The sequence below is a fragment of the Prionailurus bengalensis genome, chromosome D4 (genome assembly GCF_016509475.1).
Source record: "Prionailurus bengalensis isolate Pbe53 chromosome D4, Fcat_Pben_1.1_paternal_pri, whole genome shotgun sequence".
Lineage (NCBI taxonomy): Eukaryota > Metazoa > Chordata > Mammalia > Carnivora > Felidae > Prionailurus > Prionailurus bengalensis.
In genome coordinates this window covers 83,751,177-83,763,660 of record NC_057359.1, presented here as the reverse complement: position 1 = coordinate 83,763,660, position 12,484 = coordinate 83,751,177, and the positions used below count along the sequence as shown (strand labels likewise).

At 41.5% G+C, this 12,484-nt stretch overlaps 1 protein-coding gene across 3 annotated transcripts in view; it reads left to right on the top strand.

Annotated features, from left to right (window-relative positions):
- The window catches only part of NR6A1 (nuclear receptor subfamily 6 group A member 1), a 233,972-nt gene that overhangs the window by 190,741 nt on the left and 30,747 nt on the right, over positions 1-12,484 (top strand). For all 3 annotated transcript variants that reach the window (XM_043566900.1, XM_043566899.1, XM_043566902.1), the window contains one exon: positions 5,150-5,392. In XM_043566900.1, coding sequence (XP_043422835.1) covers positions 5,150-5,392 — 243 coding nt within the window. The remainder of the gene's footprint in view (positions 1-5,149; positions 5,393-12,484) is intronic.

Below are 12,484 nucleotides of genomic sequence, written 5' to 3'. Positions count from 1 at the left end.
AGAGTGTGGGGCAACCCCTTATTTTTGGAATGTTGTAGAGGGCATTCATGCCGCCAGTAAAGGTCTGCTCAAGGCAATTTCCAAGGCATTTTCTAGCTCTAAGATTCCAGGTTCTGTAATATGAGAATAATGATTCCTCTCAGTTATTGTGATGAATAAGTAAGGCCACACATGTAAAAATGTCTTGAATGTTGCATGGGACACAGTGAATAGTCACTAAATGTTCTTTGTGATATCTATAAAAATGATCCTTGTCCTGGCCTGGTACAAGTGAAATAATAAAGATAAAAATACCCTTCAACTCCATTACAAGAATAGGAGGTGCAGAAATCTGTATCTGGTATCTGGCAGGGCACAATTGGGGCATTTTGCTTCAATGTGTTCATTTACACAGGTTTTGGCTTTTTAGCTTTTTTTCCTCCCCAAGTGGCAAAGGGCCTGACTTACTTGCATATAGAATAGATAGATTTGCTTTGCTGTGGCCACAGAATGTGATGATTAGATTCTTAGACTTGGGGGTTCTAGCCCTAACTCCCATACTTGGTGACTGGGTGACCTCATAAGCTTCAGTTTCCTCTTCAGTAAAATAAGGTACTTTATTTTTTATGATTCAGCACAATAACGTGTTAAGTGCCTGACACAGGGCCTGGTACCCAAGTGGTCAGTTAACAATAATTTCTCCTGTTTCTGTGATCTTTTCCCACATGTTGTGAGGGGAGTTTGTCAAATGCTTCCTTGAAGGGCTTCAGGGTTCGCTGGGAGAGAGCCTTTCTCCTGTACCTTTGAGAGGCTTCCTTCTGAATTAGTTCCTGGTCTGTGGCATAGACCAATGCTGTTCTATAGAAACAGAACATGGCAGGAAGAATAGCTGTGGCCAGAGAGAGAAGCAGTCATAGGACTCAAAGGGAATCTAGTCTCTTTGTGCCCTCAGTGGAGAATTATTCCCACTCGTCTTTGATCTCACTGTGGCCTTTTAAACTCTGATGAGGGGCGCCTGGGTGGCTCAGTCGGTTAAGGGGCCGACTTCGGCTCAGGTCATGATCTCGCGGACGGTCCGTGAGTTCTAGCCCCGCGTCGGGCTCTGTGCTGACAGCTCAGAGCCTGGAGCCTGCTTCAGATTCTGTGTCTCCCTCTCTCTGACCCTCCCCTGTTCATGCTCTGTCTCTTCCTGTCTCAAAAATAAATAAACATTAATTAAAAAAAAAAAAAAGTTGGGGCGCCTGGGTGGCGCAGTCGGTTAAGCGTCCGACTTCAGCCAGGTCACGATTTCGCGGTCTGCGAGTTTGAGCCCCGCATCAGGCTCTGGGCTGATGGCTCAGAGCCTGGAGCCTGTTTCCGATTCTGTGTCTCCCTCTCTCTCTGCCCCTCCCCCGTTCATGCTCTGTCTCTCTCTGTCCCCAAAATAAATAAACTTTGAAAAAAAAATTAAAAAAAAAAAAAAAGTAAACTCTGATGAGAAGAACAAGAACAAGCAGTGTCACAAGATACAAGCAGATTCTTAACAGGTTTGTATTGGATTGTTGCTCAGTGGGTCCTTTGCTGTGGATCCAGATGCTGCACAGAGTACCATACGAATGCTTTCTAAAGCGGCTACTGAACTCCAATTCTGATACTAGCAGATGAGGGTCGTCAACTCATAAATGGACAAGTTACTTAACTTTTTTTGAGATCTCCATTCTCTCAATTACAAAAGGATGATAGCACTTGTATCCACCTTTGGGATTATGAGAATTATGTGACACGGCACAAAGCACAGTGCTTAGTTGTGGTCGGTGTTCAGTGAAATCATATCCATGAAGAAAGGGATGGTATGGTTCTTCTAGAGATTGATTAATTATAACTCTTTTTAAGTCTATTCTGATAGAGTTCTGGTTTATATTTTATTTTTATTTATTTATTTATTTATTTTAATGTTTATTTTTGAGACAGAGACAGAGCATGAACAGCGGAGGGTCAGAGAGAGAGGGAGACACAGAATTGGAAGCAGGCTCCAGGCTCTGAGCTGTCAGCACAGAGCCCGACGCAGGGCTCGAACTCACAGACCGTGAGATCATGACCTGAGCCGAAGTCGGCCCCTTAACCGACTGAGCCACCCAGGCGCCCCTGGTTTACATTTTAATGTGTGTTTATGTATGATATATATCATATATATCATATATATGATAGAATGTGATATCATGCATATATAAATTTAATATTGAAGGTTTGAATTTAAAGTGAGAAAATTTAGGTTCTCTGTATCCAGTCATGATTTTTTCACAGTATTCTATGTTCTGTTTCTAAGCCTTTTCAGCAACTCAAGCCCGGCACTCTAGGGAATCCCATCCCACACATAGTACTATTGTCCTATCATTCATTTTGCCTTTTTGGCTTTTTCTGGTTTAGTTTTTAAATTTTCTGTTGTAACTTTACTCTAATGTTTACCTTGAATTTCTTTTGCATTTTTAAAAGAGGAAAAGATGGGGCGCCTGGGTGGCTCAGTCAGTTGAGCGTCTGACTTTAGCTCAGGTCATGATCTCACGGTTCGTGAGTTCGAGCCTCGCATCAGGCTCTGTGCTGACAGCTCAGAGCCTGGAACCTGCTTCCGATTCTGTGTGTCCCTCTCTCTCTGACCCACCCTACTGTGCTCTCTCTGTATCTTAAAAATGAATAAACATTAAAAATTAAAAAAAGAAAAAAAGGAAAAGAAAAAGAATACTTATTACACCAGGGCCATTTTTATAGAGCATTTTAACCAAGTTTCTTTTAGCTGCATGTAACAAAAACCCATTTAAGTTAGCTTGACCAATTAAAAAGAAAACAAAGTATGTATTCCAAGACATAAATGTGAGTTTGTCATGGTATGTCAGTTTGCCCACAGTTGGGAAGTTCATCCAAGCCTTAGAAAAGCTTGGAAAGTTCTGTGGGACGCCTTGGTGGCTCAGTTGGTTAAGTGGCCAACTTTGGCTCAGGTCATGATCTCATGGTTCGTGAGTTCAAGTCCCACGTCAGGCTCTGTGCTGACAGCTCTGAGCCTGGAGTCTGCTTCGGATTCTGTTTCCCCATCTCTGCCCCTCCCCAGCTTGCACTCTGTCTCTGTCTCTCTCAAAAATAAATAAATGTTAAAGAAAAATGTGAAAAAAGAAAAGCTTAGAAAATTCTGTAATTACAAAATACAGAGTCCTCAAGAACCTAGGTGATTCTTCTTTCCATATCTGTCTTTCTCTATTTCCCTAGCCATGTGGTCATGTATGTGATGGTTCTCTCTGCATACCTGCTATTTGCTGTGTTCTTTGGCAAGAGCCTTAATATATGTTTCCCTGTATGGAAAAAATATTGTGGATTAGTTTCCTGTGCTGCTGTTAAAAATTACACAAACTGGGTGGCTTGAAACAACAGAAATTTATTTTCTCACAGTTAGGGAATCAGAAGTTCAAAAATCATCAGTATCACTGGGTAGAAATGAAGGTGGGCAGAGCCACACTTACTCCAGAGGCTTTAGGGGGGAATTCATTTCTTGCCTCATCCAACTTGTAGTGGCAGCCATTCCTTGTGTCCACCTTCCACCTGTCCTCACATTGCCTTCTCCTCTGTGCACGTGTGCGTGCATGCGTGTGTGTCCTCTTCTGCTATATCAAATCCCCCTCTGTCTATATCAAATCTCCCTCTGTCTTTCTCTTTATAAAGTCATGTGTGATTGCAAGTAGGGCCCACCTATATAAGCCAGAATAATCTCCCATGTCAAGATCCTTATTTGATCACATCCACAAAGCCTGCTTTTCCTTACAAGGTAAGATTTACAGGTTTCAGGGATTAGGACCTGATATATTTGGGTGGCCATTATCCAGCCTACTACAAATAGGGATCATAAAGACATCTCTAAGTTGGCATGTAATAAAGTTGCCTAAATGCTAGTATCCTTTCTTCTTTACATCTCTCCTACACATACTGCCATTTAACATTCTTTAACATTGCTTTCAAATGCTTTTGTTTTCAGGAATGTTATTATCACATGAAGTGTGGGCCTGTTAGGATAATGATAATAAAAATAGTAGCTGTCATTTATGAAATGTCCATTGCAGCCCAGGCATCGTGCTGAGTATTTTATCTATGATATGTATGTACCATTATAACCCCCATTTTACAGATGAGAGAAACTAGATTCAGATAGATGAAATAACTTAATTTTCCCAAGTTCAGTCAGCTAGTAAGTGTCAGAACTTCAGTTTAAATAAGGATCTCCAACTCTAAAGGCTGTGTTCTTAATCATTGTATCTTACCTGTTACTCAGCAGTGAGGTTCAAATCTCTTGGCCCCTGATCAAAACCTTTTCTTGGAGGTTTCTTGCACCTGCTAGCAAGATCTGATATCACAGTTCACCAGAGCACTTTTTTTTGTCATATGGCTGTTCTTTAGCAGTTGCTTGGTCCTGAGCAAGTGAATTTGAGGGAAGAGGAAGTTAGAGAGCTATATATCCAGCCTGAATTTCCTCTTCGACTAACTTGTTTGTTGCTAGGCAGTAAGTTCCTTGACTATCAGGAACATGATGATTTATTTCTGAATACCCAGTACGGAACACAGGGCCTGGACACAGAGTAGATATTCTGCTAGAACGTAAGCTTCAGCAGGGACTTTTATTCACTGCTGTATCTATGCCTTACAATAGTGCCTAGACTAGAAGAGCTGCCTAATATCTGTTGAATGGATGGATGACTGGTTTGTTGGCTGGGCATGGTTAAAACTTCTTCACTGGTTAAAAATTACAACTTTGCTTTAATGGATGTATGCCCTATGCTGGGCACTTACATACAGTATCAGTAATCCTTACCTTTCTGCAGAGTAGAAGTAATGGGCTGTGGCTGAGGAACGTTAGGGAGAGGGAGGAGTCGAAGATATCTCCCAAGTATCTGACCTGGATACTGGTCTAAGTCATGATGAAACCCAGGAGGAGGAGCATGAGCATGAGTTATTTTTTAGATAGGCTATATTTGTGTTATCTGCAGGTAGATGTAAGGATCTGTTCCTAAGGCAGAGGCTCTAAAGATGCCCCCTGTTTGCCAGTCAGCCTGGAAAGAGTGATATTCTTGATCTGCCCAGAGCAGGATTGCTTATTTTAGGACTGCAGGCTTAAAGGCATTATTTCCATGTGTTCTAACTTGAATCTGTTCAGTTTCTGTTCCAGATGATCGGGCTGAACAACGAACCTGTCTCATTTGTGGGGACCGTGCCACAGGATTGCACTATGGAATCATCTCCTGTGAGGGATGCAAAGGGTTTTTCAAGCGGAGCATTTGCAACAAGCGGGTATATCGGTGCAGTCGTGACAAGAACTGTGTCATGTCTCGGAAGCAGAGGAACAGGTGCCAGTACTGCCGCCTGCTCAAATGCCTCCAGATGGGGATGAATCGGAAGGGTGAGTGGTGCTTGTGGCTCTACTACCCACCCTTCAACCATCACTGTATCTTAGTGTTAGCTATTAAGCCTTGGCGTTATTTATTTCCCAAGCCTGCACTGTGTGCCAGGTGTTGTACCATGTACTCATAACCCAAAAACGAGTCTGGTGTAGCTCCTGCCTACAGGGATTTCCCAGATTAGGTAGGGAGAAAGACTGGTGAGATGTTACAGATTCTGTGAGAATGAATTCACAGGCTCCATTTGGCAAGACCCCAATTAACAATCAAGTCCTAACTGGGATTCATATACTCCACTAGTTCTTCTTTCAGAGCATAACAGGAAGTAGGAATTTGGGATGAAAAAGTAGGAAGGCAGTATGTCACTTGCATGTGATATCATTTTGTTTGCTAGAATCATGGTGTACTCAGAGGTTAGGCATGCCCAGAAATCTGCATCCAGGTTTGTGAAGAATGTGGGATTTGGGGGGAAGCTTTCTGAGAGCCATTGGCCTGAGATTACATGAATAAACCAATTTTCTAAGAGGATTAATCCAAGGGGCAGGCTTTAAAGAATGGATTGGTGTGGGGGAAAGCAGAAAGGCTACCTAGAAAATTTTTAGAGTCTGGAAGAAAGGTGCGAAGAATCTGAAGGAGGGGCAGAAAAAGTAATGTTACAGATGGGGAGACGTGGGAGAAGCTTACCTGATAGGAGTTGATAACGTACTGGATATTGGGCAGCACCAGAAGTTGAACTTGAAGATTTGGATTAATAGTAACAGCCCTACCAGGAAAAAAAAGTCAGGCTAAAAAGCAGCGTGGGGCAGAATGTTGACCTTGGCAGTGCATTGTTTGAGGTACCTGAGAAAGACACATACAATGTCCACCAAGGAATGTGGATATGTAGGAACTGAAGTGAAAAGTCCTGCCTTTAAGCAGAAGTTTGTGGAACTGTTTGCAATCAGGTGGTAAAATTTTGTTGGTGGGTAAAAACCACCCAAGGAAAGAACTTGGATACAGAAGAGGAGAGGGCCAGTGTCAGAAACTCTAGGAGCGTTCTCATGGAGGGTGGACAATATAGTATAGTACAGTTCAGTAGAAAGCATAGAGGCAGGGGTTGGTGACAGATCAGTTCTGTGACCTTGGGCAGTTTGCTTTATGTCTGATGCTCAATTATCTTACCTTTAAAATCATGTGATAGTGAGTACTTAACCTTTTGGGAATTCTCTAGAGGATTAAATATGACAACGTATATAAAATACTCAGCGAGGTACTAGGGGTTCATAATAGTAGTGTGTTGGGGCGGGAGTTAGATTTAGTGAACTGTTCAAATTGGTTTTGTCTCATTAATAAGTGCAGACAACCAGATATACTTAACACTGGTTTTTATTTTTGTTTTTTTAAATTATATGTGGGATCAGAAGAATCCTTTAAAAACTTTCCTATCGGGGCGCCTGGGTGGCTCAGTCGGTTGAGCGTCTGACTTCAGCTCAGGTCATGATCTCACAGCTTGTGAGTTTGAGCCCCGCATCGGGCTCTGTGCTGACAGCTCAGAGCCTGGAGCCTGCTTCTGCTTCTGTGTCTCCCTCTCTCTCTCTGCCCCTAACCCACTCACATTCTGTCTCTGTCTCTCTCAAAAATAAATAAACATTAAAAAAAATTAAAAAAAAAAAAATAAAAGCTTTCCTATCATGAAGAAAGGTAAGAAAGTTCTAAAAAAGGCATTTAGATAAATTAGGTCATTTATAATTTACTTATAATACTAATATTTATCAGATACTATGTATATCAGAAACTCTTCAGCACTTTCTATGCATTGTCTCATTGAATACGCACAAACCTATTATTAAATATTACCCTCGGTTTATAGATGCAGCTGGGAGAGGTAAAATATCTTACCAGTAGATAAGTTAGTGGTGATTATGTGGATAATAATTACTAAGTTGTAATTCATTATTAATCACGCAGATCTGGTACCTAACCGTATAGACAACGTGCTGCTTTACAGCATCTACCATATTGGCATAGCTACTCGCATGTTGGAATGCCCTGTGTTTACTGGATGATAAATACCTATAATACAGCATTTAAATTGTTACTAACTTTGTCTGGTATGTGTCTAATCTCCTTTTCTGTCCGAATTTACTTCCTGTGCCTCAAGCATGCTTTGTATTATCCTGCCTGTGCTCAGGTTCTTTCCTCTAGCTAGAAGTCCTCTCCCTTCCACACTGGCCGTTTCCTCTTACAGAAACGTTTCCCAGCCACCACTGCCAAACAAGTAACGTCTTGAAGAGAGAGCCTGTGAGCATCTCTCCACTTTGATCTGATTTGGTGTTGGTCTCCAGTTTTCTCATCTCCCTTTTTTGTCCTCACTGTATTTTCTCAAAGCATATTTATGGTTGGCTTCTTATGGTTGGCTTCTTGACTGTTCTCTCTGATGATTCATCCTGCTTATTTAGTTGGAATATGAGACTCTGGACCTTCTAACCAAACTCTCCTGTTTTAGGGAAGAAGCTTAACTTCATAACTCCTATAACCATAGCCAGGAGAAGATGACACAAGGAATACTGAGGGGTGGGAACTGCCTTCCTTTGTCCCTTTGCATGCATTGCTGGATGGTTTAGTTGCCTTGCGAAGCTGCTTCTCAGAGAGAAACACTGCCACCTCCTGGTTGGTGCTAAGAAAGCAGCATTTGAATTGCAGTTGCCTTTGGAATGTTTTTGGTTGACGGAACTGTTACATGGAACTGTGGTGTTAGCCATATAATTTTATGCATTTGTCAAAATGTAGAAATATACATCACTAAAGAAGTGAATTTTATTGTATATAAATTTGTTTAAAAGCAACAAGTTTATGGGGGGAAAGATAGAATGTACACTGTGATGAATGAGTCTAACTGGTATTACAGATAAATCACATGGGGAAATGGGGAAGAAAGGAGCTGACCTTGGAAAATAGTGTTTCGACTCTATACCATAAGGCTGAAGACAAAAAGAATTGTATACAAACAAAGCTCTCTAGTTTATAAGTTTGTTTCTTTCAAGGTTATGGGTTAGGAAGTCTGTCACTACTTTATTTGTATACTGGAGTTGAACAAGCAGGTAAATATATCGTTGATAATGAGAGTCCATTTTCTCACATCAGAGGAAGAAGCTATAAATCAGGAAAGAGGAAGGCAAGAATGAAGCACCAATCTGGTGCAAGATTGGAAGTATCAATATGAACTCATGTTCAGAAAAAATTTTTAGAAGAACCAGATCTTGGTCTCCAAATATCAATAAAAGGAACCAGACTCTTTGAAGGAATGGGTTATTCTAGGACTGTGGCAGGGAAAATATAAGACGAGCCTGGAGCATCGGTGGTGCCCGAAAGTTAGAATATGCTATCTATCTTTCTATCTATCTATCTATCTACCTACCTACCTACCTACCTACCTACCTACCTACCTATCTATTTTAATGTTTTTATTTCTGAAGGAGAGAGAGAGAGCATGAACAGGGGAGGAGCAGAGAGAGAGGGAGACACAGAATCTGAAGCAGGCTCCAGGCTCTGAGCTGTCAGCATAGAGCCCAACGTGGGGCTCGAACTCACGGACCGGGAGATCATGACCTGAGCCTAAGTCGGATCCTTGACCAACTGAGCCACCCAGGCGCGCCAGAATGTGCTATATTTTAAAAAGGAAGGGGCAAGGAGGGAACATTATCAAAAGCTCACAGAAGCTAACCTGAAAGCACTTCCAATAGCCAAAGTTAGAACAGCTTGAGCAACAAAATAACTATACATTAGTTTATAACTCAAAGAATAAAATATCCATGAGTTCATACTGATAAAACTAACTGAATACAGGAGTGACCATTCTTTCTTATAGAAGAATTCTAATTAATAAATGTAGAAGGCATGAAGGAAATAGAAGATCACCATTAAAACACAACAGTAGGGGCGCGTGGGTGGCTCAGTGGGTTGACCGTCTGACTTCGGCTCAGGTCATGATCTCACGGTCTGTGAGTTCAAGCCCCGTGTCAGGCTCTGTGCTGGCAGCTCAGAGCCTGGAGCCTGCTTCTGATTCTGTGTCTCCCTCTCTCTCTGCCCCTCCCCCACTCATGCTCTGTCTCAGAAATAAACAAACATTAAAAAAAATTTTTTTTAAACACAACAGTAATCATTGCTGCAGGCAGGATCCATTTATGGATGCTAAAATAGAGAGCATAGTTTTAAATAGAAACAGAGTATTTGCATAGCCCCAGAATATTTAGTAATTACAAAGGGGAAAGTAATAAGTTTCAGTAGAGAATTCTGACAGATACCATTTTAGCGAAGCAAGGTCAGTATCACCAGTATATTTACACATATACCCCCCTGATATTCTACAGTAGGGGCACAGATACACATATATACACCCAGGGATAGATCATTCCCAATCTACTTATGGGAAAACAGGGCAACCCAAATTGAAAGACATTCTTCAAAATACCTGACATACAGAATACTCTCCAAAAGTATCATTGTCACAAAAGACAAGGCAAGACTAAGAATGATTGGAGGAAACTACGGAGACATGACAACTGTATGCAGTATGGGATCCTAGATTGGATTCTGGAACAGAAGGGAACATCAGTGGGGAAATCTGAATAAAGTTTATATTTTGGTCAATCATACTATGCCAAAGTTAATTTCTTCGTTTTGATGAATAGTCTGTGGTTTGTAAGATGTTAACAGACAGGGAAGCTGGGTATAGAGTATATGGGGTTTCTATGTACTAGTTTTTTTGCAACTCTTTTGTAAGTCTAAACTTACTTCAAAATTTGAAAACTTGTGTTCAAAAAAACTCAACCGCCATGTATGAGCCAGCCCTCTCTTGTCCCCTGTCTCTAAACATAGATATCTCTTCATATATGGAATTTGACTGGTCAGGAAATTAATTAGCAAAGCAGTGAGGGAAATTTAAATAAGGATAGTGAGTGGAGGCTGGGCCCCATCTGTCCCTCTTCACTACCCAGCCCATTACCTCCCAAGCATTACCTCCTCACCCATCTTGCAGCCTTCAGGATAAATTCTGGCTTTTCAGAGTGATTTTCAAAGCCCCTCTGACTCTAGCATCAGCCACTTCCTCCCTTCCCTTCTCCCTCTGCTGCTCCCCACACAGTTCGCATTCCATCCTAGTTCTCCAAAAACTCAGTGATGGTTCATGTTTGGAGGACTTCGCACATGTAGTTTCATCGTCCCTAGAATGGTTTATCCCCATCTCCTCACCTGGTTATATATACTTTTCTTTGGAGGCTAAGCTTTTGTTTGTAACATCCTCTAAGCAGCATTCTCTGATACCACCTCTCACCGGAAAGATGACCCTCCTTGACTTCCACAGCCCCTTTTGCCCTCTGCCGTAGCCCCGATCATCTTGTGCTATCTTTGTCTCTTAACTTCTCTGTTCCCACCATTTAGACAGTGTGCCCCTTAAGAGCCATGGCCAAGTCCCGCTTTCCTTGTGTCCTTCAGCGGATTTCCCAGTTAGGTGAGATGCTTTCTGGTTTGGTGGATTTACTCTGGTAGGGGGACCAGGGCACAAAACAGGATGGGGGAAATATTGTTAGTCTCATCGGAGGAAAGAGGAAGTTACACTGAGCCTTATGAGAAAATTTATGTCAGTTAAGAATCGTGAAAGAAAATTATGTGAGAAAATTTAGAATTCCTTAACTTTGTTGTCTCATAACTTACTAGTTAACTGGTTAAAAAGTAAAAAGGTTAAGGAAAACTTGGAGAAGGTGATGTGGGTAGAACGGCATTGTGAGAATAATCCTGTGGCATTGCCATACTGCTTTATCAGGATAAAAATGGAGCACTGAGAAATCTCAAGGAAAGAATAATTGAGCAGAATCTTGAAGGCATAGAAGTTCAAGCTCCTTATAAAATTAAACAGCTATTATTTGTTTATGATTTTATTTATTTATGATTTTATTTTTAAGTAATCACACATAACATGGGGTTTGAACTTGCAACCCCAGGATCAAGAGTCGCATGCTCCACTGACTGAGCCAGCCAGGAGCCCCTTAAGAGCTTTTTAAAAACCACTCCTCTCTTCCTTTTCTTCAAGAAGGAGAAAGAGAGAGGGAAGGGAAGGAGAAGAGAGAAAGAGAAAGAAAGGAAGGAAGGAGGCTGGGAGAGGAAGAGGGAGCAGAGGAGAGGGAGAGAGAGAAAGTGTGTGTGTTTGTATGTATTTTCTTAACTCTTTGGGAGGAAGTTACAGACATCATTCTTCTTTGTTTCTAACATGACCACAGTACTGTTATCAAAACCAGGAAGGACGTCTGGGTAGCTCAGTCAGTTGAGCATCCAACTCTTAATTTTGGCTCAGGTCATGATCCCAGGGTCATGGGATTAAGCCCCATGTAGGGCTCCTTGCTGAGCATGGAGCCTGCTTAAGATTCTTTCTCTGCCTCTGAACTCACTCACGCTCTCTCTCTAAAAATAATAATTTTAAAAGAATAATAAAAAATTTTAATATGGCATAATACTATTATCTGATTAGCAAATCTTATTCAAATTTCACCACTTATTTCAGTGTCCTTTATAGCAAGGCGTTTTTTGTAATATAGGAGCCAATCCAGGATCGTGTATTACATTTAGCTTTTATGTCTCTTCAGTCTCCTTTACTTATTTATTTTTTTAATGTTTGTTTATTTTTGAGAGAGTGGTGGGGGGAGGGGCAGAGAGAGAGAGAAACACAGAATCCGAAGCAGGCTCCAGGCTCTGAGCTGTCGACACCGAGCCCAATACAGGGCTTGAACTCACGGACTGCAAGATCATGACCTGAGCCGAAGTCAGATGCTTAACTGACTGAGCCACCCACACACCCTCTTCAGTCTCCTTTAATCTGAAAGGGTTCCTCACTCTTATTTTGTCTTGAATAACATTGCCAATTTTGAAGAAAACAAGTAGAATATTCCTCAACTTGGGTTTATCAGTTTCCTCACAATTATGTTCAGGTCATGCATTTTTGGCAAGAATGCCACAAAAGCGATGATGTGTCCTTTTCGTGCATCATATCAAGGGGGCATGGTGTACTTTGTCCCATTATTGGTCATGTTAACTTGAATCACTTGGTTGAGGTGGTGTCACTT